Below are 24,207 nucleotides of genomic sequence, written 5' to 3' on the forward strand. Positions count from 1 at the left end.
CAGAAGTCACCTTGACGAAGATGTCAAATTTCCCAGCTGGAAAACAGCTTTGGAACAGTTTAAAACCATCCTTTGCTCCCCTCTTACCCTTTTTTTTCTCCTCACCTGCCCCCCTTCCCTTTCTCCCGTGGTCCACTGTTCTCTCCTATCAGCTTCCTTCCTCTTCAGCTCTTTGCCTTTTCCACCCGCCACCTTACAGCTTCCCACTTACCGTCCACCGCAACAGGCTTCTCCCAACACTATCCAGCTTCTGCTCTTCTCTTCCCTTCAAAACCTGATAAAGCCCAAAACTTCCCCCATTTATTTCCCTCCATAGATGCTGCCTGACCTGCTGCGTTCCTCCAGCAACCTTCAGAACAGAACGACTGTCGTATTTATTCCAATCAGGAGAATGCCCGGGAAACGTGGTCCTCTAGCGGGCGGCTCCAGACTGTGGATCCCACCGCCCCAAACTTCGGGCCCAACGACCCCAGACGCCTTGGGACTGTGAAGTATGCGGCCTCTAGCTCCGGGTCCAGCTCGGACTCAGCCTCGGCCGTCACCACGTCCTGCCTGAGCCCCTCCTCGCTGCCGCTGGGCCCCCGGACCACCAGACCACCACTCTGCAATGCTGGTCTCTCAGGCTGCCCTGTCATCTCTTAGGTCGTCAGACCCTCCACCTTCCCCTCCCTGAACACCCCAACCCTCCCCCTTCCTCTGATCCCAGCTCTAATGCCTGCTGTATCTTCACCATTGCCTCTGATCTTCCCCTCTCTGAGTCAAACTCAGCAAGGGCCTTACAGTTGTCCCCCTTCTCTCATACCTCAGTGAGTCCCACGACACCAAACTCTTCTTCAGTTGCCTCCGTCTCCCAGCCTACTTCTTTGACAAGAATTCCCACCTGGTGCCAATGACCCTTTTTCCTGCCTTCAAACTTCTTCCTCTTCTTGGACACTCCACTCTGGTTCTCTGCCAGCTCTGCATCCTTTCATCTCAAATTGCCAGTGAGACATCAACCATCTCGGCTTCAGCACTCCTCTTTACTCCTCAAATGCACTGCCCTCCACCCTCTTCCCACAGATCCCAACCTTGCCATCAAACCCACAGATAAAGGTGGGTGCTGCTGTAGAGTGGCGGACTGACCTTTTCCTCGCGGAGGCCAGGCAGCAACTCTCAGGCATCTCCTCATACCTACCCCTCGAAGAGTATCCCACTGCAGACCATCAAAATAAATCTGTCTCTGACACCATCACTAACCTCATCAGCTCCAGAAAGCTTCCATCTATTGCCAACAAACTCATAAATCCCTTACCCTACACTGCTCGTTTCTACCTCCTGGCCCACTGGACTCGTGTATGCATACCTCCGCTCCATTCTCTCCCTCTTGGTTCAATCCCTTCCAACTTGCATCCACAACACTTCTCATGCTCCATCTCCTCAATGACTTTCAATTCCCCAGCCCTGACCATGGATGTCCAGTCCCTATACACTTCCATGCACCATCAAGACGACCTTAAGGTTCTCCGCTGAATTCTGAACAAAAGGCATCCTGCAAATCACCCCTTCCCTTACCTCAATTCAGGGCCCCAAACAGTCCTTCCAGCTGAGGCAACACTTAACCTGCAAATCAGTCATGGGGGACTGCTTTGTCGAGCACTTCTGTTCCATCCGCCAAGATCAGAATTTCCCGGTGGCCAACTGTTTTAATTCCTATCCCCATTTGTGCTTTGACATGTCCATCCTTGGCCTCCTCTTCTGCCACAATGAGGCTCCTCTCAAGGAGGAGGAGTGATACCCTATATCCGTTTGGGCAACCTCCAACCTGATCGCGTGAACGTTGATTCCTCATTGTTTTCCTCCCTCCCCTTCCCTCTTATTTTCCACTCTAGTCACTTACTTCTTCTCAACTGCCCATCGCCTGCCCCCTGGTGCCTCTCCTCCTTCCCTTTCTCCCATGGTCCACTCTCCTCTATCAGATTCCTTCTTCTTCAGCCCTTTACCTTTTCCATCCACCTGGCTTCATCTATCACCTTCTCGCTATCCTCCTTCCTCCCCCCACCCCACCAACCTTTTTTATTCTGGCGTCTTTCCCCTTCCTTTCCAGTCCTGTAGAAGGGTCATGGCCTGAAACATTGACTGTTTACAAGACCAGATAGACCATAAGACTTAGGAGCAGAATTAGGCCATTTGGCCCATAGAGTTTGCTCCGCCATTCAATCATGGCTGATCCTTTTTCTCCCCCTCAACCCCATTCCTCGGCCTTCCCTCCGTAACCTTTGATTCTACACCCAGTCAAGAACCTATCAAGCTCTACCTTAAATACACCCAATGACCTAGCATCCACAGCTGCCTGTGGTAACAAATTCCACAAATTCACCACCCCTTAACTAAAGAAATTTCTCTGCATCTCTGTTTTAAATGGTGCCCCTCTACCCCAAGGCTGTGCCCTCTTGTCCTAGACACTCCCACCATGGGAACCATCCTTTCTACATCTACTCTGTCCAAGCCTTTCAACATTCGAAAGGTTTCAATGAGATCTAAATTCCAGCAGGTACAGAAGCAGAGCCATCAAACATTCCTCATATGATAAGCCTGCCCCATTCCTGGAATCATCCTTCTGAACAAGTCTCAGCATCACATTCCTGCTCCTGTATTCTAGACCTCTTGAAATTAATGCCAACATTGCATTTGCCTTCCTCACTACCCTCACAACCTGCAGGTTCACCTAAGTGCCTTTGCATCTCAGATTTTTGTTTGATTTTTCTCCCCATTTAAATGCCCATTTATTTCTACTACCAAAGTGCATGACCATGCATTTTCTAACATTGTATTTCATTTGCCACTTCCTCGCCCATTCTCCTAATCTGTCTAAGTCCTTCTGCAGCCTTCCGGTTTCCTCAACACTACCTGCCCCTCCACTAATCTTCATATCATTTGCAACAAAGCCGTCTATTCCATCATCTAAGTCATTTATATACAGCACAAAAACAAGGTTTCTCAACACTGACCCCTGCGGAACACCTCTGGCAGCCAACCAGAAAAGAATCCTTTTATTCCCACGCACTGCCTCCCATCAATCAGCCAATACTCTAATCATGCTAGCAACTTTCCTGTAATACCATGGGCTCTTAACTTGGTAAGCAGTGTCATGTGTAACACCTTGTCAAAGGCCTTCTGAAAATCCAAATATACAAAATCTACCACATCCCCTTTATCTATCCTACTTGCAATTATTTGAGATTACAATAAGTTCGTTAGGCAAGATTTTCCCTTAAGGAAACCAGGCTGACTTTGTCCCGTGTTACCAAGTACTCCACAAACTCATCCTTAACAACTGTCTCGAACTACTGAGTTTAACTAGTCTGTGGTTTCCTTTCTGCTGCCTTCCTCCTTTCTTAAATAGTGAAGTGACATTCGCAATTTTTCAGTCATCTGGCATCGTGCCAGAGCCCAAAGGTTCTTCAAATGCCACCACAACCTCTATTGCAACCTCTTTCAGAGCCCCAAGGTGCAGTTCATCTGGTCTGGATAACTTACATACCTTTAGTTCTTTCAGCTTTTTGAGCACCTTCTCCCTCATAATAGCAACTTCACTCACTTTCCTTCCCTCGCACGTTTCAACACCTGGCATGCTGCTAGTGTCTTCCACAGTGAAGGCTGATGCAAAATACTCATTTAGTTCATCTGCTATCTCCTTGTCCCCTATTATTTCTTCAGCCTCATTTTCTAGAGGTTTTGTATCCACTCTCATCTCTTATTTTTATATTCTTCCAAAATCTTTTTCCATCCACCTTGATATTGTTTGCTAGCTTGTTATCATAGTTCATATTTTCCCTCCGAATGATTCTTTTAGTTGCTTTCTGTAGGTTTCAAAAATGCTTCCTGACTGTCCATCTTCCTGCTAATTTTTGCTTTGTTGTATACCCTCTCTTTTGCTTTTACTTCCCTTGTCAGTCACAGTTGTACTATTTTGTCATTTGCATTGGAATACATCTCTCTTTGATTTTGGAATACATCTATCCTGCACTTCCACATTTTTCCCAGAAGCTCAAGCCATTGCTGCTCTGCTGACATCCCTGCCAACAACTCCTCTCTCATACCACTGTAATTTCCCTTACTCCAATGAAATACTGCTACATCAGACTTTACTTTCTCTCTGTCAAATTACAAGTTGAACTCAACCATATTGTAATTATTGCCTCCCAAGGATTCCCCTCCAGTTCATTACGTAACACCCAATCCACTATAGCTGATCCCCTAGTAGGCTCAATGACAAACTGCTCTAACAAGCCATTTCGTAGGCATTCAACAAATTCACTACTGAGATCCTTTACCAACCCAATTTTCCCAATCTACCTTCATGTTGAGATCTCCCATGACTATCATCGTGCCCTTTTGATAGGACTTTACTATTTACCATTGTAATCTGTAGTCCACATCCCAGCTACTGTGTAGAGATCTGTGTATAACTGCCATTAGATTTCTTTTACCCTTGCAGTTTTTTTTAAAAAAAACTTAACCCACAAGGATTCAAAACACGAGGAAATATGCAGATGCTGGAATTTCAAGCAACACACAAAAGTTGCTGGTGAACGCAGCAGGCCAGACAGCATCTCTAGGAAGAGGTACAGTGGACGTTTCGGGCCGAGACCCTTCGTCAGGACACTGAATTCCACAAGGATTCAACATCTTCCAATCCTATGTCACAGCTTTCTAATGATTTGATGCCATTCTTTACAAGCAGAGCCACTCCACTTCCTCTGCCTACCCTCACATTCCTCCGATATGATGTGTAACCCTGGACATTCAGCTCCCAAATCCAACCATCCTTCATCCATATAACCATATAACAATTACAGCACAGAAACAGGCCATCTCAGCCCTTCTAGTCCATGCCGAACTCTTACTCTCACCTAGTCCCACCGACCTGCACTCAGCCCATAACCCTTCATTCCTTTCCTGTCCATATAGCTGTCCAATTTAACTTTAAACAACAACATCGAACCTGCCTCAACCACTTCTGCTGGAAGTTCGTTCCACACAGCTACCACTCTCTGAGTAAAGAAGTTCCCCCTCATGTTACCCCTAAACTTTTACCCATTAACTTTCAACTCATGTCCTCCTGTTTGAATCTCCCCCCATCTCAATGGAAAAAGCCTATCCACATCAACTCCATCAATCCCCCTCATAATTTTAAATACCTCTATCAAGTCCCCCCTCAACCTTCTACACTCCAAAGAATAGAGACCCAATTTGTTCAACCTTTCTCTGTAACTTAGGTGCTGAAACCCAGGCAACATTCTAGTAAATCTTCCCTGTACTCTCTCTATTTTGTTGACATCTTTCCTATAATTCGGTGACCAAAACTGTACACAATACTCCAAATTTGGCCTCACCAATGCCTTGCACTATTTCAACATTACATCCCAACTCCAATACTCAAAGCTCTGATTTATAAAGGCCAGCATACCAAAAGCTTTCTTCACCACCCTATCCACATGAGATTCCACCTTCAGGGAACTATGCACCATTATTCCTAGATCCCTCTGTTCTACTGCATTCTTCAATGCCCTACCATTTACCTTGTATGTCCTATTTTGATTAGTCCTACCAAAATGTAGCACCTCACATTTATCAGCATTAAACTCCATCTGCCATCTTTCAGCCCACTCTTCTAAGTGGTCTAAATCTCTCTGCAAGCTTTGAAAACCTGCTTCATTATCCACAACTCCATCTATCTTAGTATCATCTGCATACTTACTCATCCAATTTACCACCCCATCATCCAGATCATTAATATATATGACAAACAACATTGGACCCAGTACAGATCCCTGAGGCACACCACTACACACTGTCCTCCAATCTGACATACAGTTATCCACCACTACTCTCTGGCGTCTCCCATCCAGCCACTGTTGAATCCATTTTACTACTTCGATATTAATACCTAACGATTGAACCTTCCTAACTAACCTTCTGTGTGGCACCTTGTCAAAGGCCTTACCAAAGTCCATATAGACAACACCCACCACTTTACCCCCATCAACTTTCCTAGTAACCTCTTCAAAAAATACAATAAGATTTGTCAAACATGACCTTCCACACACAAATCCATGTTGACTGTTCCTAATCAGACCCTGTCTATCCAGATAATTATATATACCATCTCCAAGAATACTTTCCATCAATTTACCCATCACTGACGTCAAACTCACAGGCCGATAACTGCTAGGTTTACTCTTAGAACCCTTTTTAAACAATGGAACAACATGAGCAGTATGCCAATCCTCTGGCACCATCCCCGTTTCTAATGACATTTGAAATATTTCTGTCAGAGCCCCTGCTATTTCCACACTACCTTCCCTCAAGGTCCTAGGGAATATCCTGTCAGGACCCAGAGACTTATCCACTTTTATATTCCTTAAAAGCACCAGTACTTCCTCTTCTTTAATCATCATAATTTCCATAATTTCCCTACCTGTTTCCCTTATCTTACACAATTCAATATCCTTCTCTTTAGTGAATACCGAAGAAAAGAAATTGTTCAGAATTCTCCCCCATCTGTTTTGGCTCCACACATAGCTGTCCACTCTGATTCTCTAAGGGACCAATTTTATCCCTTACTATCCTTTTGTTATTAATATAACTGTAGAAACCCTTGGTATTTATTTTCACCTTACTTGCCAAAGCAACCTCATATCTTCTTTTAGCTTTTCCAATTTCTTTAAGATTCTTTTTACATTCTTTATATTCCTCGAGCACCTCATTTACTCCATGCTGCCTATATTTATTGTAGATATCTCTCTTTTTCCGAACCAATATCCCTTGAAAACCATGGCCCTCTCAAACTTTTAACCTTTCCTTTCAACCTAACAGGAACATAAAGATTCTGTACTCTCAAAATTTCACCTTTAAATGGCCTCCATTTCTCAATTACATGCACGTGGCCAAGTGGTTAAGGCATTGGACTAGTGACCTGAAGGTCGTGAGTTCGAGCCCCAGCCGAGGGAACGTGTTGTGTCCTTGAGCAAGGCACTTAATCACACATTGCTCTGCGACGACACTGGTTCAAGCTGTATGGGTCCTAATGCCCTTCCCTTGGACAACATTGATGTTGTGGAGAGGGAAGACTTGCAGCATGGGCAACTGCTCGTCTTCCACACAACCTTGCCCAGGCCTGCGCCCTGGAGAGTGAAGACTTTCCAGGTGCAGATCCATCATCTCGCAAGACTAACGGATGCCTTTATTTCTTCCCATAAAACAAATTGTCCCAATCCACTCCTTCTAAATCCTTTCGCATCTCCTCAAAGTTAGTCTCTCTCCAATGAAAAATCTCAACCGAGTCCAGAACTCTCCTTCTCCATAATTATATTGAAACTAATGGCATTGTGATCACTGGACCCGAAATACTCCCCAACACATACCTCCGTCACCTCACCTATCTCATTCCCTAACAGGAGATCCAACACTGCCCCTTCTCTAGTTGGTACTTCAATGTATTGCTGCAAAAAACTATCCTGCACACATCTTACAAACTCCAAACCATCCAGCCCTTTTACAGTATGGGCTTCCCAGTCTACGTGTGGAAAATTAAAATCTCCCACAATCACAACCTTGTGCTTACTACAAATATCTGCTATCTCCTTACAAATTTGCTCCTCCAATTCTCGCTCCCCATTTGGTCTATAATACACCCCATAAGTGCTACTACACCTTTCGCATTCCTCAATTCCACCCAAATAAGCCTCCCTAGTCGAGCCCTCTAATCTATCCTGCCAGAGCACCGCTGTGATATTTTCTCTGACAAGCAATGCAACACCTCCCCCTCTTGTCCCTCCGATTCTATCACACCTGAAGCAACTAAATCCAGGAATATTTATTTGCCAATCACACCCCTCCTGTAACCATGTTTCACTAATAGCTACATCATACTTCCAGGTATCAATCCATGCTTTAAGCTCATTACTCAATCCATGATTCAGTGATGGCCACAACATCATACCTGACAATCTGTAAAGGGGAACAAGATCATCCACCTTATATCTCATACTCCATGCATTGAGATAAGGACATTGCTACCCTTTACGATTCTGCATCCCTAATGCACTGATACTCACCCTGCCGGCTGCAATTTTGACCTATCATCTGCCGGCCCTTCCTGACAGTCTGACTGTACACTATCTTAGCTCTTTTTTTTAATCCTGAGTCTCCTCACTCCAGTTCCCATCTCCTTGCAAAATGAGTTTTAACCCCTCCCCAAAAGCTCTAACAAACCTGCCCGCAAGAATATTGGTTCCCCTGGGATTCAGGTGCAACCTGTCCCTTTTGTACAGGTCATACTCCCCCAGAAGAGATGCCAATGATCCAAGAACCTGAAGCCCTGCCCCCAGCACCAGCTTTTCAGCCAAATCATCCTGTTTCTACCCTCACTGGCATGTGGCACAGGCAACAAACTAGAAATTACTACCCTGGAGGTCCTGTTTCTCCGCTTTCTGCCTAGCTTTCTAAGTTCTCTCTTCAGGACTTCTTTCTTTCCCTCCCAATGTCATTGGTACCAATATATACTGAGACATCTGGCTGCTCTCCCTCCCCATCCAAGATGCTGTGGATGCAATTCACGACATCTCTGTCCCTGGCACTTGGGAGGTCACACACCACCCAGGTGTCCCATTCATCTGCACAGAATCTCCTGCCTGTTCCTCTGACTATTGAGTCTCCTATCACTACCACTCCCCCTCTTCTCCCTTTTTCCTTTCTGCACCATGGACCCATGCTCAGTGCCAGTAACCCAGTCTCCACAGTGGCCATCCCCCAAAACTGTATACTGTACTTATTACTGAGGGGTGCTCTAGCTAACTGGTTATTCACCTTCCCATTCCTCCTCACGACAGTCCCCCAGCTACTGTCCTCCTGCAACTACTTCCCTGTAACTCTGATCCCGTACAAGCCGAAGGTCATCCAGCTGCTGCTCCAGTTCCTTCACCGGGTCCTCAAGGAGCGGTACTTCGTGCAGGTCTAGTTCCCTGGGAGACACTGGGTCTTCCAGGACTCCAACATCTGGCATGAGGAGAGCACAACTGCCCTCTTCGCCAAGTACTCCTGACACAGTTATTTACTTCCATAGATGTTGCCTAAACTGCTGAGTTCCTCCAGCACTGTGTGTGTGTGTGTGTGTGTGTGTGTGTGTGTGTGTGCGCGCGCGCGCGCACGCCTTTACTGTACCTTGGCCTGTATCTCCTCCATTGTTGGTCCTTGGGGGAGTCCCCCAGCTCCTCACCTCCCACCCCACCAGGCCCCACAATAAACCAAGCGATTTTCACGATCTCCATCAGGTCCAAAGAGAGAGGGCTGAAGTTCAGTGGAGATGTACAGGGCAAGTTTTCTTTAATGACAGTGGTGGGTGCCTGGAATGAGCTGCTGGGAGAGGTGGTGGAGACTAGCAGCATAGGAATGTGGAAGAGAAGCTTAGGGAGGCAGGTGAGAGTGGGGAGGACATGGTTAACATCCAGGAATGAGAGATTAGATTATTTGGTTTAATTAGTTCCACATAAGGCACCCCTCCAACACTCACTCCCCTTTGCCTCCTAGAACATTAACAATCATCAAGCTGTCTTTGCTTGGTTTCCCCAACAAGGACAGCAGAACCTACTGTTAGCAACACAGGCAGCAATATCCTCTCTTCACGGCCACATTAATCCAGCTGGTCTCACCCTACCACAGATATTTCCCCTGTTGTAACCCTCCCCCATTACCTGCTCCAATACCAAAATCCAACCCATTTTCTCCCTTCCCAGTTTTGGGAAAGGTTGTCAGACCTGAAGCACGAACCATTTCTCTCTCCATAGATGCTGACTGACCTGCTGAGTGTTTCCAACATTTGGTTTGAATGTTGTCATTGAGGAATTGGCCCTCCCTCCTGTTCTAACACCTCACTCTCAGAGTGGGGAAGCAGATCCCCCCTCTACTCCTTCGCCAGCTCAATAATCAAACCCAAGGGGAACCCTCCCCTCCTGAACCTTACAACCTGTCCAAACCCCAACGCAAAGAGTTGATGTCCTCGTAACCCTGTCCCCACGGGCAGTCACAGTAACCAAGGGAGAACTGCTTGCATTGGATTTTAATGCGATATAATTTACTTACAATAAAATAAACATCTTTTACAAACAGGGCAGGTACTGCACAGGAGAAACAACTGACGGAATAAGAACCCTCCACTCTGGCAATGGCTCATGTCTGAACCCCAGGAGCATGACCTGAGTGTCTGAACAGGGGGGGAGGGGGGGGGAGAGAGGGGGGGGGAGAGAGGAGGGGGGAGAGAGGGGGGGGGGAGAGGGGGGGGGAGAGAGGGGGGGGGAGAGAGGGGGGGGGAGAGAGGAGGGGGGAGAGAGGAGGGGGAGAGAGGAGGGGGGAGAGAGGAGGGGGGAGAGAGGAGGGGGGAGAGAGGAGGGGGGAGAGAGGGGAGAGGGGGGAGAGAGCAGTGGAGGCATGTAGGTACAGGTAGAGAGAGTTGAGAGGGAGGGAGGAAAAGGAAAAGGCAGAGAGGCAAAAAAGATATCCAAGGCAGAAAGAAGGGTGGGTGGGGTGGAGGGTGGGGGGGGAATGGTAGAAGATGAGAAGTAAACTTGTGGTCTCAGTGGGTCCTCCTGCCATGACCAGCTCAAGGAAACGTGCCCGGGGTTAAAGTTGTCCAGTTTCCATGGTAACCCCCATCCCAACCTGGTCTTCGACTGGAATCATATGTCCTTCCCTAGCCTCAGTGGTACAGTGGTGCAGACAGGTGGGGGTGAACAGGCAGGGAGGGGACGGAACGATTGGCAGAGGGCCCTGATCTACATGTCCTGGCAGCATTGGACTCTGCGCCCCTTGTCCGCAGGGGGTGGGGAGATGGACACGATGTCCCGGCCGGGACCCAACTCCCATTCTTCTGGGTCCGCAGCGAACTGGCGCTGAGACATGATCTGGTAGATTTCTGTGGGGGAGGGAGCAGGAGGACGACAGTTATTCCAGGCGCTTACCTTCCACCACCAAGCCACCCACCCAGGGTTTCTGGAAGACAATCTCACTGACAGTCACAGCTGAGGAGTGGGGAAATATCAACAGGGCAGTGTGGACAAATGGTGATAGCAGGGGATCAGTGGGCAGTATGGCCTCAGGGACAAGGAGGTGAAATGACAAGCAGACCCCTTACAACCTCTTCCCTCTGGCATCAGACTACAAGTAGACAGAATGGAAGAGAAGGCATATGGAATTCTTGCCTTCATCAGATAGAGGGTTTGATTGCAACCAGCGGTGCAGTGTGGAGTCTGCACGTCTGCGACCATGCAAGGTTGCCCCCAGGTGCTGCAGTTCCCTCCCAACAACGTGGGTTAATTGGCCACTGTGAACTGCCGTCGAATGGCAAATGGATGACACGGGGATATGAAGGAGGGAAGTGGGAGTGGGGTGTTAAGTGGGTGATCAGAGTTGGCATACGTGTGATGGGCCGAAGAGTCTTGAGGAGAGGGAGTAATGGAGGGTTCCTACCGTTGAGGAGGGTGTGGAAGGCTATCTCCACGTTGGTGGAATCCAGGGCCGAGGTCTCGATGAACAGCACGCTACTCTTCTCTGCAGGAGAGGGGGGGTGTTAGTGGCCCTGCAAGTCCGCAGTCATCCCTCCAGAACCCCTCCCACAGCAACCTTCTCCCCACACCCTCTCCCCTGCCTCCCACCTCCTCCTCACACCCTCTCATCATTCAGGGGGCTGGGCTTCTGGGGGCTAGCAGAGACACGATGGGCAGAGCAGTTGACCTGGGCCGTCACCTGACGCCAATTTCCCAAGATCAGGCTCGAGGCAGAGGGCGGAGGCCACACGTGGAGTCTGCACATTCTCCTGATTACCACACCACACACATTTCCCCTGGGGTGCTGCAGTTCCCCTCCCACATCCCAATGACATGCCAAGTCAGTGGTTAATCACGCCTTCCCCCTCTTGGAGTGTGGGTAAGGGGTAGAAACTGGGGAGTGAAATGGGGGGGGTCGGGTATAAATGGGAGGGACAAAGAGCCCACTCCCCTGTTCGTCCCTTCATCGTTCCCTCTGACACCCCCTCCCCGTCCACTCCCGCCCCCTTTGCCCACACCACCTGCAAAGGCCCTGGCCTCTTCGGTAGGCACTGCCCGCATGTGCCTCAGGTCACTCTTGTTGCCCACCATCATGACCACGATGCTGGGGTCGGCGTGGTCTCGCAGCTCCCACAGCCACCGCTCCATGTTCTCGTACGTCAGGTGCTTGGCAATATCGTACACTAGGAGCGCCCCCACTGCCCCCCGGTAATATCTGGCGGAGAGAGGGGAAGAGGGGGGAGAGACATCACCGACAGGGTTGACCAGTAGAGAAATAACGCCCGTGACTTTGCACACCGTCCGCCACGGCCCGGGCTGAACCCAATGCCCGGGCTCTGGGAAGCCGAGGCAGATCTCTGACAGGAGATCAGTGGCCAGGTTTCACAGCCCAAGGTCGGGGTGAGGCAGGAGGAAAATACTCGAGATGGGCATGAGATATTTCCTCCTGAAGTCTGAGAGCCCGGGGGGATCCAGCAAAGAAGTTGAAGCCAAACTATTCGAGATGGTGGTGCGGGGGTGTGGAGTCACTGCTGGGGACAGGGGAATGAGGGGACTGAATCTGGGTAGTCAATTCCAATCAGATTACACGGTGGGCTAGGCTCGCAGGGTGATATGGCCTCCTCCTACTGCCTGCTCAACCCCATCCACACGCTAGGAAGGGTGTGTCTGCACTGGAGAGGGTGCAGAGGAGATTCCCCAGGACTTTGCATGGGACAGCGTGTTTCAGATACGAGAGAGAGACGGGAGAAATCGGGTCTGTTCTCCCTGGAGAGGAGGCTGCTGTGGGAGGTGCACAGAGTTACGAGGGGAAGGGACAAGGTGCAGCGAGGGCAATGTTTCCCCGGACAGAGTTTTGAGGGAAGGGGAATGAGATTTTAGTGGGGATCCAAGAAAGGTTGGAATCTGGAACATGCTGCCTGAGGGGGGGGGGGTGGATTCTCAACATTGAAGAGCTTGTATCCTTGTTGCAGAGAGGTCCAAAACTGAAGGAAATAAGAGAGCAAGGTAACGGTGGGGGAGAGTGGAAGGGATTTTGAGGGTGAATTTTTCCCCGGGGGAGGGTGTTTGGAATCTGGGATGCCTTGTCTGAAAGGGTAGTGGGGGCAGAGACTCCCACTTTACTGTAGTGTCTGCACGAGTGCTTGAATCACCGAGGCGGAGAGGGGGGTGGATCAAGTGGTGGGGAATGTGATGGGGGTAGACTGAGACAAAGGACCCGTTTCTGTGCTGTGCCAATCCAAGAGCTGCGGAGCCTTGCCCAGCTGGCAAGGACGTCCACCATGTTCCCTACACACCTGCTCTCACTCCACCGGGAGCAGGACTGACTGCCTCCTCATCCTCACCTGCAGTGTGATTTTTGACTCCCTGCTGCCCCTTCACAGCACGCTATTCATTTCCTGACCCTCCCATCTGCCGTCCTGACCAGCCAGAGAATGGCTGGTGTTTGACCTCACTGACTCCTTCCCGTATTGGAATGAGCTGCCAGAGGAAGTGGTCGAGGAGGGTACAAATGCAACATTTAAGAGGCGTGTGGAGAGGAGGGGCTTGGAGGCTTATGGGCCACATACAGGCAACCAGGACAGTGCGGCCAGAATGGACCAGTGGGCCGAAGGGCATTTTGTGACCCAATTGCTCTATGGCACCTCCCTCCCACCCGCCTGTGTCTCACACCAAACCTCTTGGAAGCAGTGGGTGACCTGTGCCCAGAGCACCTAGGGTAGGCAGCACCATAGGTCAGTCACCCTCTGCTGGAAGAGAGCTCCTCATCTCAGTCTGGAACAGCCAAGCCCTTCCCTCCCCTTCCCACTCTCCCTCCTCCCACCCCAGCCAGAGGAAACATGCACACTGGACTAACACAGCACTATTCCTCCGCACCCCCACTCCCCAAATACTGCTCGGACTGCAGTGTCCCTGATCCAGATTCTGCTGCCCCTGGTCTTCTGTGACATCTACCCTGTTTCACTGGGTCCTCTCATTCTAAGCTGATGGTCTGTAATCTCCCCGCACAGCAGAGACCCCCTGTCCCAGAGACTGACCCACTGAAAGAATGATTGTCCAGTGCAGACACTGGAATTTGATGGAGATTGAAAGGTATCTCCACCACCTTTATGTTGTGAAAGGGCCATTGTCTTGGCAACGTTCTCTTCCATCCCCACTGACCGCTTTGCCCTACACCCAGTGAGGGGGGAGTGTGTGGGGAGGGGGTGGGGAAAGAGTGCCAAACCAGCTCACCCACCTCACAGGAACCCAAACAGCCGGGGCAGTGATGGACTTGTGGTTCATTCAGCCCCAGACCTGCACTTGGTGCTCCCAGCTGGTCCCATGGTCGGTCCTGAGCTTCCCATCGCTACTTCAATTCTCCACCCTCTTCTCCCTCACCTCCCCCCCCCCATGCCTCCTCGAGGCAAGATTGTGGGACAGGTTGGGAGACGCAGGAGAGTGCTGATGCTGGAACGTGGAGGAACTCAGACGGCGTCTGAGAGAGGGAAATGGACGGTCATCACTTCTGGCCAAGTCGCTTCATCCAGGCTGCAAGGGTAAGAGGGGAGGGAGGCGATGTGAAAGAGGCAGGTGACAGGTGGGTCCTCATGAGGAGGAGAGAGGGCGAGCAGTGACAGAGGATCAGTGGGTGGGGACTCTAGTAAATTTCTACAGTTATACATTTCTGACAGGTTGCATGACTGTCTGGTAAGGAGGCGCAGGATCAGAAAACTCTGCAGAGTTGTAGACCCAGCGCGGGCACAGTCCTCCCCTCCCCTCCATCGAGGTCATCTACAAGGTGAAGCCTCAACCCACTCATTTCACCTGCTCTGACAATGGGGTCAGGGAACCCCACTTCCTCGCCAATCCTTGGCATCTCACATTGCCTGAGACCCTCCCACCCAAAGTGTTTGGAGTTTCTCTCCCCTCCCTGTCACAGTATCCCCTACTGAGTGCTTCTGGCGTGTTCTGGTCCAGCTTGCCAGTGAGCAGTGGAGGGGGGTGGGGGTGGGCTTTGGGAGCACCAACAGAGTAGGGACTTGGGTTGAACAGCCGATCTTCTCAGACATGTTTATATTTTATTCCATCATAACCCGGGCAGAACCTGTTGCTGGGAAAACAGGGTCACCATGGACACCTACAGGTAAGGTGAGCCCCTTGTCACCGCGCCCAGTAACAGGATACAGAGAGAACACACCTGCCTGTGCAACTCTGCCTCCAGGTGACCCTGGCATCCGGCACTGATCGGGGAGGGTGGGGAGAGAGGGAGGGCCACAGTTTACCCACAGACCACTCTCACATCTGTAGTGGAGTCAGGGATTAATTTATCGTGATGTACATATTTGTGAGAGGATTAGACAGGGTGGGTACACACAGACATTCTCGCAGGGTTCAGGAATCAAGAACTATAAGGCACATGGGTTAAGGTGAGAGGGGAGATTTGAAAGGGGCCCAAATAGGCAATGTCTTCACCCAAAACGAGTTCCTGGAGCAAGTGTTTGAGACATTAACAACATTTAAAAGACACTTTGACAGGTACACGGATAGGAAAGGTTTAGAGGGATACAGACAGTTACACGGATAGGAAAGGTTTAGAGGGATACGGACAGGTACACGGATAGGAAAGGTTTAGAGGGATATGGACAGGTACACGGATAGGAAAGGTTTAGAGGGATATGGACAGGTACACGGATAGGAAAGGTTTAGAGGGATATGGACAGGTACACGGATAGGAAAGGTTTAGAGGGATACGGACAGGTGCACGGATAGGAAAGGTTTAGAGGGATACGAACAGGTACACGGATAGGAAAGGTTTAGAGGGATACGGACAGGTACACGGATAGGAAAGGTTTAGAGGGATACGGACAGGTGCACGGATAGGAAAGGTTTAGAGGGATACGGACAGGGACACGGATAGGAAAGGTTTAGAGGGATACGGACAGGGACACGGATAGGAAAGGTTTAGAGGGATATGGACAGGTACACAGATAGGAAAGGTTTAGAGGGATATGGACAGGTACACGGATAGGAAAGGTTTAGAGGGATATGGACAGGTACACGGATAGGAAAGGTTTAGAGGGATACGGACAGGGACACGGATAGGAAAGGTTTAGAGGGATACGGACAGGGACACGGATAGGAAAGGTTTAGAGGGATATGGACAGGTACCCGGACGGGAAAGGTTCAGAGGGATATGGGCCAAATGTGGGCATTGGGACTAGCTGAGATGGAAATCTTTGTCAGCATGGACCAGTTGGGCTGAAGGGCCTGTTTTTGTGCAGTGTGACTGTGACCATCTGGGGATAAGGCAGGAGAGTGGTGCTGAGGGAGAGCGGAGGGGCCTGGGCGAGGGCTCGTGGGTGCTGAGGGAGAGCGGAGGGGCTGGTTTAGTGGAGGGCAGTTCTGTTGTTCACTCACGCTGAGGTGATGGCCCGGTACCGCTCCTGCCCTGCTGTGTCCCAGATCTGGGCCTTGATGATCCGGTTTTGGAGCTGGACGCTGCGGGTGGCGAACTCCACACCGATGGTGCTCTTGGTCTCCAGGCTGAACTCGTTGCGTGTGAAGCGGGACAGCAGGTTGCTCTTCCCTACCCCGGAATCGCCGATCAGCACCACTGCAGCGGATGGGCAAGAGGTCAGGATCTTGGCTGAACTCAGACAGCAGCGCCCCCCCCCCCCACCGCACCTTCCTCAGCCCTCAGTCACTCCGGACCTTCACCCCGACTGGAACCGAGAGAGGAAACCCCCCCTCCACAGTGGGAGGAATGCCCACCACAAACTTCAACCTCCCCACCCCCCGCTACATTCTAAGACTAGTAGGCCCAACCCTAACCGAAGGTTTGCCTGTTCCCACAGTCCAAGACACCCCTCCTCCCTGCCACCTACCCCCCCGTCCCCCAGACATTGATGGGCTGCTTGTGTTATCTGGCTGTGTCAAGTTTAGCCGCAATCGATTGGCTGCTGCGGGTAGGGGAGGGGTGCAAAGTGGAGAGAAGACTCCATGGTTACCATCCACCGGGGGGAGAAGTGGGGAGAGAGATGCCACCCCCTCCCCGCTCCCCCTCGGTATCCTGACCCCAGAGAGAGTGCTGTCCCCCAGTGGCAGGCCGGATCAGCGGTGCAGTCGCCCAGAAGCTGGGGTCAGGCTCACGTCCCACAGTGCATTGTGGGGCTCTCAGACATTGGGCTTCACCAGAGTGGGGTAAGGGGCCCCATGTTCCGGGCCAGGTCAGCGGCTGCAGGGCGTGGCCCAGAGCCGTCTCAGTTTCAGAGTTACACCGCATTCAAACAGGCCCTTCAGTCCAACGTACTGACCAAGGTGCCCCATCTGGACTCGTCCCATTTGCCTGCACTTGGCTCACGTCCCTCTCTAAACCCTTCCATGCACATGACCAAATGTTGTTAATGTCCTTGCCTCAACAACTTCTGGGTGAAAAATTTGTCCCCCACATCCCCTGTAACACTTACCCCTTGAATCCCCTTTCAAACTTTACCCCTCACCTTAATTCTATGCCACTAGTTTAGCGTGGGGAAAAGGCTAATCATCTTCCTTGTCTACAAAACTTATGATCCCTTCGCTCCGGGGAAAACAGTCCCAGCCTCCCCAGTCTCTCTTTATAGCTGAAACCCTCCAGTCCTGGTGACATCCTTGTGAATCTTTTCAAAATCAAATCAGGTTTAATTATCATTCAAACCATACACAAATACTGCTGAACGAGACACCCTTCTTCTGGGTCCAATGAGCAAAACTTTTGAAGGTAGCAAGTAATATAATTCAAAATATCAAGCAAAGAAGCATATTCACTCAAAAAAATCCCAACGTATATAGTCCCAGACTCTGAGTGACAATTGACGATATCGTATCCCGGCACGCAACCAGCCTGTCATTCCACTGCTTGAACACAGGAGGGCAGCACCAACAGGCGAGGCCAGGCCCCAGCCAAGCACAACCACATGACTCTCACCTGGTCTACAGCAGCAGGCAAGCCCAAGGCTTGTGGACCTAGTGTTTACTACAACTGAGGCTCCCATGTTAACTGTCCCGCTACCTGACAAGGGTAACAGGTCTGCGGCAACTTACATTATCACCGTCCAAAAGAGTCTTGCAATTGCAAGTGAAATATCCGTGACAGTCTGCCACGGTTATACTGCACCAACTCTGATGCTTCCGAGCAGTCAGCAACAGGGTCTGAAGCCAGGTCGGATCCCCCATACCCAAACGGGCTCCTCCAATATCCCAATGGGCTCCTCGGTACCAAACCAGCTCCTCTGACTCATCAAGCAACACACGTAAAAGTTGCTGGTAAATGCAGCAGGCCAGGCAGCATCTCTAGGAAGAGGTGCAGTCGACGTTTCAGGCCGAGACCCTTCGTCAGGACTAACTGAAGGAAGAGTGAGTAAGGGATTTGAAAGTTGGAGGGGGAGGGGGAGATCCAAAGTGATAGGAGAACACAGAGGGGGAGGGATGGAGCCAAGAGCTGGACAGGTGACAGGCAAATAACAACCTTGCGAATCTTTCCTCCAGCTTAATCACATTCTTCCTATAGCCAGGTGACCTGAACTATGCAAAAGTTTTCTACACTCATAACATGACATCCCAACTCCTGTACTCAGTGCCCTGACTGATGATACCGAATGCCTGCTTCACTGCTGTCTACCTGTAGCACCATTTTCAAGTGCATCACTTTGCCAGTACAGATTCAACCTGGCATTGCTCTGCACGTCTTATCAGCCGATTAACCTGGCCAGTGACACGGCAGGCAGTGCCACTGCATCACAGCTCAGAGACGCTGGTTCAATCCACTTTGCACCTTCTCCCCGTGGCCGCGTGGGTCTCTCTCCCACATCCTGAAGGGGTGCAGGGTCAGTAGGTAAATTGGCTGCTGTAAAATGCCTCCTCCGCCTTAGTGTGTGGGTGAGGAGTAGAATCTGTGAGGAGTTAGTGGGAATAAGGGAACCGGTGTAAATGGGTGGTTTGGGGTCAGCACGGACTGGGTGGGATGAGGGGCCTGTTCTTAGGCAAACGTCCTCAATGATTCTCCATTATTAATACCCTGTAAACTGCAATAACCTGCACCACCCACCCCCCCAACTCCCAACACTAACTTTCACATCACCTGCAAACTTCCAAATCACATCCACCACATTGGCTTCAGAGAGCAGTAGCAGACGATTGTTACTCTGACTGGCGGCCAGCATCTACTGGTGTGCTTCAGGGGTCAGCACTGGGTCCATTGTTGTTTGTTGTCAACAATAAGGTGGTAAACTGGATGAGCAAATTTGTGGAAGACACCAAGACTGGCACTTTGGTAGGACAAACCAGGGCAAGACTTGCACAGTGAATGATAGGACTCTGAGGGGCACAACAGAACTAAACAATCTGGGGATATGGATCCACAATTCCCTGAAAGTGGCACCACATGTGGATAGGGACCTAACATTGGCCATCCTAAACCAGGGCATTTAGTACAGGAGATGGAATGTTACTTTGAAGCTATGGAAGACGTCGCTGGGGACAAATTTAGAATATTGTGTGTAGATCTGAATCACCTTTCTGCAGGAAAGATATCAATAAGAAAATTTACAAGGATATTGATGGGACTTGAGGACCTGGAGCTACAGGGAGACATTGAGTAGGTCAGGACTTTATTCTTTGGAGTGCAGGAGAATGAAGGAGTTTCTCATAGAGGTGTACAAAATCATGAGCGGTATAGATATGGTGAACGCAAGCAGGCTTTCCCCCCTCCCCTCAGATTGGATGAAAATAGTACTAGAAGTCATAGGTTTAAAGTGAAAGGTGAATTATTTAAGGGGAGCCTGAGGGAGAATTTCTCCAATTAGAGCAGGAGTTCCCAACCTTGTTTATGCTATGGACCCCTACCATTAACTGAGGACCTCTGCTCCAGGTAATAAAGTCCTAACCTACTCGACCTTTCTCTAGGTGCCACTGAGAACAAATCCAGACTGTCCAGTCTCTCCTTATAACCACTGCCGTCCATTCCAGGGAAGACCCCAGCGAGTCTGTCCCACACTCTATCACTCCCATATCCTTCCTGCAGAGTGGCTGCAGTTGGGAGGAGCAAGTACGGAATAAGGTGCCGATGGAGGTGGTAGAGGTGGGTTCAACTGTAACAGTTAACAGAAGTCTGGATAAGTAAATGGACAGGAGTGATATGGAGGGCTACGGTCTGGATGCAGGTAGATGGGACTGGGCAGATAATAATTGGGCATGGGCCAGCTGGTGTATTTCTGTGCTTTAGTACTCTATAAAACAGCGAGACCCCCCAGAACTGATCCCTGTGGGACACCCAAGTCACAAAAACACACAGAGCACTCTGCAATTCTGGTCGCCACTCTGCAGGAAGGATGTGGGAGCAGCAGGGATTCACCAGGTCTTTTCCGGAATGTACGGCAGTGATTACAGAGAAACTGGACAGGCAGGGTTTGCTCTCAGAGGCTCCCAGCGGGGTAATCAGAGGGGCAGGGGAGAATTGGGGAGTTTGAGTGGCATAGTGAAAGGTTGAGTTGTACAGCATAGAAATCTACAGCACATTACAGGCCCTCTGGCCCACAATACTTACGTTTCTCTCATCTTTAGTGGTCTTAATGAGAAAGGTCGGGCAGGTTAGGGTTCTATTCCCTGGAGCAGAGGAGAGTGTGGGGAGATTTAAGAGGAACATAAAATTATGAGGGGTACAAATAGGGTAAATGCCAGCAGGGTGTTTCCACTAAGGTTAGGTGAGTCGAGAACTGGGGTCCATAGGTTAAGGGTAAAAGGTGAAATATTTAAGAGCGAACTTCTCCACGCTGAAGGTGGTGCGGGCGGTGGATGCAGTTCTATGCCAACATTTCAGGTAAGTATCTGGATGGGAGGGGTATGGAGGATGAGTCCCGGTGCGGCTCAATCGGAATAGGCAGAGAAACAGTTCGGCGTGAACTAGGGGGACCCGTTCCTGTGCTGCGGCGCTTTGACTCCACAGGCAGTCCTCTTCCCGGGACAAGGGAGTCTGGAACTAGCGGCCCCGGGTCTACAGTGAGAGGGGAGAGGGTTCACGCACAGGGTGATGGGTGCATGGATTCAATTGCCAGAGTAAGTGGAGGGAAAAAAAGATAATATGGTAATTATAACATTTAAGGCATTTGGACACGAGCTGGGAAAGGTGAGGCGCGACGGGAGCCAAAGGCAGACGAGGTGCGGGTGCGTTTCGCGGTCGGCATGGGGGTGTTGTCCCTCTGTAAGGGAATCCTGGATGTGGAGACGGCAACGCACCGATTAGGCCAGAACACACATTTCGTACGGCAGGGAGTGGCAGACGGCCCGAAAATCAGCCGCACATTACACTACACCATCACAACGAGCCATCTCCCCGACCCCCGTCGCCCCCAACCGGAGGCTTCAACCACTCCGTGACCGGCAAGAGGTGGGTGGGGGGAGGAGGCAGAGTGAGGCAGAGGTTCGAACCCTGCGGTCGTTGTACGTACACACACACTATAAATAATACACTTTTATACACACACTACAAATAACGCACACACTATAAATAATACACTTTTACACACGCACACTATAAATAATACTTTTACACACGCACTACAAATAACACACACTATAAATACAAATTTACACACACACACAATAAATAACACTCACACACACTATAAATAATACACTTTTACACACACACTATAAATAACACACTCACACACCAGTAGGGACGGACCGGGCACACTCACCCATAAACCCAGGGGGAGAAGAGATGGTGGGGTAGAGCGGAGAGAGAGTGAAGGGGAGGGAAGAGATAGAGATGAGAGCAGTGAGGGGACAGGACGTTTTCCCGGGGAGGGAGGTGTGAGTACATAGGAACGAACCGATGGGGGGGGGGGTGGTGAAAGAGGTAGGGACAGATCGAACGGACTCATCCTTAAACAGGTAGTGACTGGGAGAGAGAGAGGGGTCGGGGTGGAAGAGAGAGGTTCCGGGGGTGGGAGGTGGACTCACCCTTACACAGGTAACGAACGGGAAAGGGGCCTGGCGGGCAGCCTTCCCTCTCCTCGCCCTTGAACAGGTGTCACGGGGAGGGTGATGGCTGAGAGGACGGGTACCTGCCCCTGGGTGGAGGTGGTCTTGGGACTCACTTTTGAACAGATGCTCACGGGGAGGGTGTTGGGATTTACCCTTAAAGCTGCTCGTGGCGGGGGTGGGGATCTGTCCCGGGGTGGACGAGGGAGGGCGGGACCCTCTCCCAAGGGTGGTAACAGGCAGGTGAGCACGGACTCACCCTTGAACAGGTAGTCATACTCGTCGTCCTTGCTTCCCATCGTCGCCACTCAGACTCACCCGGTCACTCCCCGCTCCAACTTGTTCTCGCCTCGCTTCTCCGCTCTACCAATGAGCGTAGACTTGGACCGAACGACCAATGGAGGTCGGGCATCTCGGGGTGAACACTCCGAGATCAGGAATCTGCCCCGGCCGCTTCAGACACACCCAGCGGACCAGCCGGTGTGAACACCCCCGGGACAAGCCAGCCAGGCTCACGTGACCCAACCAGCTGGAGAAACTCATTGGGAAGTTGCCCCTGAGCTGGGGGGGGGGAGGTCTCGGGACTGATTGACCAATCCCGCGACAGAACGTTTCAGACTAACCAATCCGGAGTGTGCCAGATCCGGAGTCCAAACATTCCCGAGACAAAATGCCTCAGTCGGGAACAATCCAGGAAACAACCAGGCAGGAGATCAACCAATTCCGAAACTGAGCGACTCCAGACTCAATCCTTGGACAGGCTAATTCCAGAACAGACAAATCCCGGGACAAAATACTGATAGAAGTTGTCTAAAACTACGAGGGGCGGAGGTAGTCAGACACTCTGAAAGTCAGAGGCAGGATATAAACGTAAACACGAGGAATTCTGCAGATGCTGGAAATTCAAGCAACACACATCAAAGTTGCTGGTGAACGCAGCAGGCATCTCTGGGAAGAGATAGAGTCGACGTTTCGGGCCAAGACCCTTCGTCAGGACTAACGAAGGGTCTCGGCCCGAAACGTAGACTGTACCTCTTCCTAGAGATGCTGCCTGGCCTGCTGCGTTCACCAGCAACTTTGATGTGTGTGGCAGGATATAAAGTTGGTCATCAACTGGGAGCACGAAATTCGTGAAGTCTCCAGTTTTGGATGGATGAGAAGCGAATAAGCATAAATAAGCACAGAATTGTGTTCTCTTTCTATCACTCCTCCACGGCTCTCCCCTTTGGCTGTGGTCGGGTTGGCCCTGCAGGAAGGGATCAAGGTGAGGAATGAGTGTTCATTAGCAGCACCGGAAGCTCAGCAAGGCAGATTCCAGCATATCGACACGATGTTTGGAAAAAGTCCTGTGACGGGCCTTTCAGGTGTTTCTCTTTATATTCCCAAGTTTCAGGTGACTAATAAGAAAAGATTATCAGACAAAGTATCAGTATTTGTGTCTGAGATGGTTGCTATCATTTTAGCCTTGGAAAGCGCCCCTGATGATGTACTTCTGTACTTTGATTGGGTCTCAATTAGAACAGATACTCCAAATTGTAGGCACATCTTCTTGAGATTGGAAAACATCTGTTGAGACTGTAGGGCCCAGCCTGCGTACAGTTCACAAGGGTTCCTGCCCATGCTGGGGTTGAAGAAAGATGAGGTGACAGACATTCCCGCCAAACAATCACTTACAGTTAAGGATATAAATGTAGTCGTGCATTGGCATAAGACAGAAGTGAAAGCCATAACTGAAAGGTCTATTCGATTACTGTGGCAACATCGTTGGGTTAAGAAACAGAAAGGATGGCATTTATATAAAATTCAGAGGATGGTGGGAACTCAAGTGGGTGATGGGTATGAAAGGAGAGAAGTTACACTTACACATTAAATATTGGACATGCCAGGCTGAATAACTCCCTGTTCAGATTTAATATGCATGATCTGTATGTGATACAGCATATATTGTTTGTATGGAGTTCCTGTGCAGTGCAAAGGAAACATCTAATTAATAAGTTGGACAGAGAGAACAGGCAGAAAGTTTGAAGTGGAAAGTTTATTAGGCTATCACTGCCATCCATCCTAATATATATAATTGTATCTTTTAGGAGGACTAAGCCTGAACTATTGATGGTGAGGATGTGGA

General features: G+C 50.2%; 1 protein-coding gene across 1 annotated transcript; it reads right to left on the minus strand.

Annotated features, from left to right (window-relative positions):
- Positions 1-10,342: 10,342 nt before the first annotated feature.
- On the minus strand, positions 10,343-22,598 carry LOC134343089 (ras-related protein Rab-11A-like). Its single transcript, XM_063041978.1, has 5 exons — positions 22,342-22,598; positions 16,482-16,677; positions 12,104-12,297; positions 11,506-11,586; positions 10,343-10,951 (listed from the first exon to the last, which is right to left on the minus strand). Exons 1-5 carry the CDS (start codon positions 22,379-22,381, stop codon positions 10,812-10,814), a joined length of 651 nt encoding a protein of 216 aa, XP_062898048.1. The 5' UTR covers positions 22,382-22,598; the 3' UTR covers positions 10,343-10,811.
- Between the last annotated feature and the right edge of the window lie 1,609 nt (positions 22,599-24,207).

This window comes from Mobula hypostoma, chromosome 2, assembly GCF_963921235.1.
Source record: "Mobula hypostoma chromosome 2, sMobHyp1.1, whole genome shotgun sequence".
NCBI classification, from domain to species: domain Eukaryota; kingdom Metazoa; phylum Chordata; class Chondrichthyes; order Myliobatiformes; family Myliobatidae; genus Mobula; species Mobula hypostoma.

Excerpts from the sequence above, each read along its gene's own strand:
- LOC134343089 (XM_063041978.1), bottom strand. The coding sequence starts at position 22,381 with ATGGGAAGCAAGGACGACGAGTATGACTACCTGTTCAAGG. Across the intron at positions 16,678-22,341 it reads GTATGACTACCTGTTCAAGG|TGGTGCTGATCGGCGATTCC; the intron begins GTGAGTCCGTGC and ends CATCCGCTGCAG. Across the intron at positions 11,587-12,103 it reads AGAGGCCAGGGCCTTTGCAG|AGAAGAGTAGCGTGCTGTTC; the intron begins GTGGTGTGGGCA and ends CCTCTCCTGCAG.